At 33.3% G+C, this 6,172-nt stretch overlaps 1 protein-coding gene across 1 annotated transcript in view; it reads right to left on the reverse strand.

Moving 5' to 3' along the window:
• LOC111089600 (degenerin deg-1-like) overlaps positions 1 to 5,802 on the reverse strand; it is a 36,391-nt gene extending 30,589 nt beyond the window's left edge. The window contains exons 1-3 of the mRNA XM_022402411.1: positions 5,649 to 5,802; positions 3,164 to 3,262; positions 1,636 to 1,753 (exon numbers count right to left, since the gene is read on the reverse strand). Of these exons, the coding sequence (XP_022258119.1) occupies positions 1,636 to 1,744 (109 nt within the window). The 5' untranslated portion in view covers positions 1,745 to 1,753; positions 3,164 to 3,262; positions 5,649 to 5,802. The remainder of the gene's footprint in view (positions 1 to 1,635; positions 1,754 to 3,163; positions 3,263 to 5,648) is intronic.
• Between the last annotated feature and the right edge of the window lie 370 nt (positions 5,803 to 6,172).

Genomic DNA, 6,172 nt, shown 5'->3' on the forward strand with positions numbered 1-6,172 from the left:
ATTTAAGGAAAAGACGGGAATGTGCGAGAATGACGGGGCGTGATACTATTCACGTTACCTCCATGTCGTAACAATACCATTCACCTTTGTAAAATATATGTAAACGAATTAATTTGTCAAGTTTTATGAATATCATGAAGTCAAACTAGAGAAACAGTAAATTTTGAATCATTATGTGATATTCAAATATACGTCTTTTATGACAATTTACATATAAGTTATCAGAAAATGTAATTAAATATAGAACTAATGAATTAGTGTTAAGCATCCTTTTGTAGAATGTTTTTTCAGTTTCGAGCCAGTGAGCGTAAAGTGTGTGTTTTTCACCCGTCGTGAGCGAAGTTATCGAGATTGTGAATCGCTGTGATTTATAGCGTGTAAAAGTTGTAAAGTTTAAAGTGACGAGAAACGTACTGATTGTGGAACTTCTTTGTACTAAAAGTTTGTATTGAGGAAGAATAAACTGGTTTAATCAAGAAAGGACTTTTAACGTTGAAGATCATCGGAAAGAATTTCTACCGGAAACAAACAAACAAGCAGATACATAACATTATTATCATTTTCGTCATGTGTAGAAACGAAAACTATCTAAATTTTGATCTCACAAAGATTGTAATAATATGTTTGTTTATGGTTTTGTTCTAAAAGGTTTTCGTTCTTAATTAATAGATGTGTCTTTTTATGTACAACATAAGCTGTCCAGTTTTAAGAACACCAAAGGATCAAGATTGTGTCTACAATGATTAATACATTCGTTGCAAGAAAGTCTATGATATTCGCAATGCAACACCTTTGAATATATCGTCTTGATGGTGATTCTGTTATGGTATAAGGGAATAAGAGTAGTTATTCCTGGTGTATATAATCTCCTTGAACGTCATGCCTTAACCTACCACATAATGCCAGAAAGCTTCGAATTGTTCAGAGTGAGAAATGATGCAGGATCTTTCATATCGTCGTTTCCTAGTTGATCACAACATATATAAGACGTATCAGTGATATGGAAGTCCTTTATTAATGGTTTGCTGAGTGTCTCTATTTTTTGTCAAGTATAATTCTTTCTAACATGCAGGATTAGTCAACCCTTCTTCTGACCACTGTTAATGTAAAGACATTCATTCTCCGCGGGTTTTAACTAACAGTACATTATCAATTAAACTTACTAATTAACTGTACTAAGTAAATACATTTATATTTAATTCTAGATTTTACTCTTAGTTGAAGAATAATTAACAATAAAACCTAGCCTTTAATTTTCTGTTGAAGCTGAAAATGAATATATAGAATATAGTAAAAACATACCAACGTTTTACACTTTATTCTTTCCAGAGATATAACTATTACTTTGAAAGCTAATATCCAGACAGAACTCCAGTTACTTTTATTCTAACGTAACTATTTGGTATGATATAAAAAACGTCTAACTCTTCACTAAGGGCAAAATAATTTACACTGAATCAATGTATCCTAAGTTACCTCCACAACACTATATCTCAAAAGAACATCTAATCTTAAAACGGACTAAACTTTTCATTTTAAAAAACGGTTAAACAGAACAATGCTTTCATATTCTTTACTTTAAATTTTTTTCGTTATAACAAAAGGAAGCATTATTTTCGAAATGGTACAATTTACCTAGTCGTGTTTTCCTTCCAATTTTATAGTGTGATTCGAGAGAAAAAGGAGATGAATGGAAACAAAAACTTCCACACTCGATGTAAGTTATGTTCTCTATACACTCCATCACGCACAACTAAATAGAAACAAGTATATCATATATTAAATTAAAGAGCATTGCTTACAGCGGAAAAAATGTACAGCATTTCTAACAATACTTCCAGACATAGAATAATTATGTAATAGTGTAATTAATAACTAGTAGACAATAGGTATCATAGAAAAGTGTATTTAACAATATTTATAGAAAATAGCTCTCATAGCATACAACATTACAAACAATACTTACAGACAGTAGCTCTCATAACATGCAACATAACTAACAATACTTACAGATAGTAGCTCTCATAGCATACAACATAACTAACAATACCTACAAACAGTAGATCTCATAGCATACAACAATGCTTACAAACAGTAGCTCTCATAACATACAACGTAACTAACAATACTTACAAACAGTAGCTCTCATAACATACAACATAACTAACAATACCTACAAACAGTAGATCTCATAACATACAATATAACTAACAATACTTACAGATAGTAGCTCTCATAGCATACAACGTAACTAACAATACCTACAAACAGTAGCTCTTATAACATACAACATAACTAACAATACTTACAAACAGTAGCTCTCATAACATACAACATAACTAACAATACTTACAAACAGTAGCTCTCATAGCATACAACGTAACTAACAATACTTACAAACAGTATCTCTCATAACATACAACATTACTAACAATACTTACAAACAGTAGCTCTCATAGCATACAACGTAACTAACAATACCTATAAACAGTAGCTCTCATAACATACAACATAACTAACAATACTTACAAACAGTAGCTCTCTTATCATACAACATAACCAACAATACCTACAAACAGTAGCTCTCATAGCATACAACATAACTGAAAGTATAGTTACTCAATAATACATCTCATGTTTAAAAATACCAGCTGAATGCTACAAATTGGGTTTAGAAAAAGTACTTTTTGTAGTTCTACGTTTATGTATCTGTCTTTATTGCTATTAAGCTATTAACTGAATTATATCTGCGACATTCTGCAAGAGCTATCTAATCAAAAGTAATAAGATATTTTCTAGAAATTACATTGTTAGTTGTTTGACAAAATCATTGTATGCGATAAAAACACTTTTGTCAAACGAAATTTTGAATTTCTAATAACAGTAAAATGAATTCGTAACCTACAAAAATTGGCATTATTATGGAGTCATGTCACGGTTGAAAATTTTCACCAGTCCAGAAACAAGAAGGTTGTCAACTCAACACTAGTAAAACATTTAAAATCAATCTGTTATTTCTTAAATATACACGTACAGCAAAACATATAGACCCATCAATAAATAAACATGACTGTAAGCGAAACACTTATTACCAAATGACATGAAATCATCTCGTTTTGTCATATTGCACATTAGAATGAAAAAGTGATGAAAATATATTTACATGTTCATCCAAAATTCCCGGTCTTGCTGGTGTTGTACCAATCTTATCATAGTTCGTACAGTTCGTGTGATACGGAGGTGGCAGCAAGTTTGCTGTTCTCTGTTGTAAATTAACAAAAAGTAAAGTTACTTTCCGAATCTTATTTCTTTTGTGTTGCGGGAAGTGAATATTTCAGACTATTTATACGGTTTCGGCATGTTTACTTTTGTCCATAAAACATGCATTACTATGATTGTCTTTGTTTTAACAGATTAATACTGTATACATGAAAATATTTTGATTTGACAAAATATTCCCGTAAAATACTTGGGTTCACTGAATTGTTATTTAAGGTATCTTTCATTTTGTGGCTGCTACTTGAGATAGATTTAAAATACTAAAACGTATTGTACAGAACTGTTAAATTAAAAACATTTGATCCAGAAGTATTCAATATTTCTCTTCCTTTTTATACATCGTATACGAGCGAAGATTTTGATTACCTATTATACTGTTACGAAAGCGGAAGTCACGCAACGCTGCGAGCATGCGCGCTGGAGTTTCTCGAAGGATCATGAAGTCTCGAGTGCATTCGAGACGCCCCCTTTTTTAATATATAAGCCCGGCGAGAAAAAACCAGCGCGATTGTAGAAATATAGATAGGTAGGAGCGAGATATAGATAACTGAGTCAAGCAAACAGTAGGCACCGTAAGTAAAGTGTGTGAATCACTGTCATTTATAGCGCGTGTTATAAAGGTTGGTAAGTTTAAAGTGACTGTGGAAATTCTGTGTATTACAAAAAGTTGTATCGAGAAAGAATAAATTACTTTTAATCAAGAAAGTACTTGTATCACTGAAGTTTCAAATTATCAGATATTTTGCCGGGCTTATATACTAAAATAGAGGATGCCTAGAAAAGACTAGAGTTGCCAAGAAACGTCATGATCCTTCTAGAAACTCATGGCGTGTTACTAGCGTCACGTGACTTCCGCTGTCGTAACAATACTCTAATCCCTTATAGTGATGGCACACGACGAGACACACATTCGGCATGCAATGTTGTTTGAATGCAAGAAGGGAAACAACGCCTCTGTAGCCACAAGGAATATCAAAGAAATTTATGGAAATGTTTTGAACGTTTGTAAGTGTTAACGATAGTTCAGCAAATTTCGTTCAGGTGACTTTAGTCATAAAAACTGTGATGGCAGGGGCCGACATGTTGGAATTGATATTGATGCTCTAAAGATGCTTGTTGAGTCTAACCCAGGGCAACACTCTCCTGAAATGGCCCTGAAATTACATGTCTCTCATGAATCATTACGTAAACATCTAAGGAATATTGAAAAACTCCATGGTTGCCTCACGAACTCTCCGATGATCATCGTTTCCAATGTGTGAACGTTGGCGCGTAAAGCGCGTGAACCATTTTTGGACAGAATTGTCACCGGTGATGAAAAATTGATTCTCTATACGAATATTAAATGCCAAAAACAATGGCTCAGTCCTAAACAAAAACCGTTTCCGACCCCAAAACCCGGACTCCATCCGCAGAAAGTGATACTTTGCATTTGATGGGACATCACAGGAGTAATCATTTCGAACTCCTCAATCCATAGCGAACTGTCAATGCAGAGATCTATAGTCAGCAACTGGAACGTTTAAATCAAGCCCTTCATCAGAAACGCCCTTGATTCGTCAATTGGACAGGTGTTCTTATTCTTCTCCACAACAATGCACGTCCACATGTAGCACGTTTGACGCAACACAAAATTATGGAGTTGGGTTGGGAAGTTCTCCCCTCACCCACCATAATCTCCAAATATGGCACCATCAGATTACCATCTTTTTTGTTCGCTGCAACACCATCTTAATGGGAAAACGTATGCAAATATGGAAAGTGTTTGGATATCGACATGTATTTTTGCTTCAAAGACCAGTAAATTCTTTAATCAGGGCAGTAACAACCTGGTTGTAGGATGGAAATGCATCATCGATAAGAATGGAGACTATTTCATTTAATAAATGTTTTGCTTTGATATATAGGTTGTTCGGGTTTTTTCATCTAAAAAAGGCGACATTAATTTCTTTATGACCTAATACATACAAAAGGATTCCGCTACAGTCTTTGAAACTGGTATTATCAAACCTTTGCATATCTTTACTACAAGAATGTCTATCCTCAGAAAAAGTTATGAAGTAACCCGTAGTCATAAGTTTATCATGGTGGTATTACACGAGAAATGCAAAATATGATAAAATACGTATATGTTATACATGTCCTCATTTCGTATCGTTATTTTTAAAGTGCGATTAACCCACTATATAACTTTTGTGTTTGGTTTTCGTTTTGTGGACAATTTTTATTTCACAGATTTATCTAGAAATGATCTGAGTCTTACAGGGAATAATGCATAAAAGAATCGACAGAGCAACAGATAATAAAGGATAAAAAGTATCATGAAAAGTGTCGACTTTAAACATTTAAAAAACAAAAGTAATTAATACCTGAGAGAAGTGATACTCATACAAACGTCCTGGTTTGAGAGTCCACCTGGTGCCATGATTATGAATATTTGGTGCTATATGTGGTGCATGAAAGGTAACGAGAACTGCCGGACTTTGATCGAATTCTCTTAATGGCAAGAAAACCAGAAAGTTCAGCTCTAAAACAGAAATTGGTAATAATTATCTATTAAAAAGCGAAGCTGTTCTTTGAGAAACACAAACACAACAACAACAAATATAAGAGGAAAACTATAAATAGAAGTTTGACAAAAATTTAGTAATAAGCATTACCTATTTCTACAGACGCTGTATATGTTTTTGTATAGAATAACATTAATAGTTGTGTCAATCTCCAGTAGCTTGAGGTACTGTATAGAATAACATTAATATTTGTGTCATTCACCTGTAGCTTGAAGTATTGTTCAGAATAACATTGATATTTGTGTCATTCTCCGGTAGCTTGAAGTATTGTATAAAATAACCTCAACATTTATGTCATTCTCTCCAGTAGCTTGAGGTATTGT

Source organism: Limulus polyphemus, unplaced genomic scaffold (genome assembly GCF_000517525.1).
Source record: "Limulus polyphemus unplaced genomic scaffold, Limulus_polyphemus-2.1.2 Scaffold6743, whole genome shotgun sequence".
NCBI lineage: Eukaryota > Metazoa > Arthropoda > Merostomata > Xiphosura > Limulidae > Limulus > Limulus polyphemus.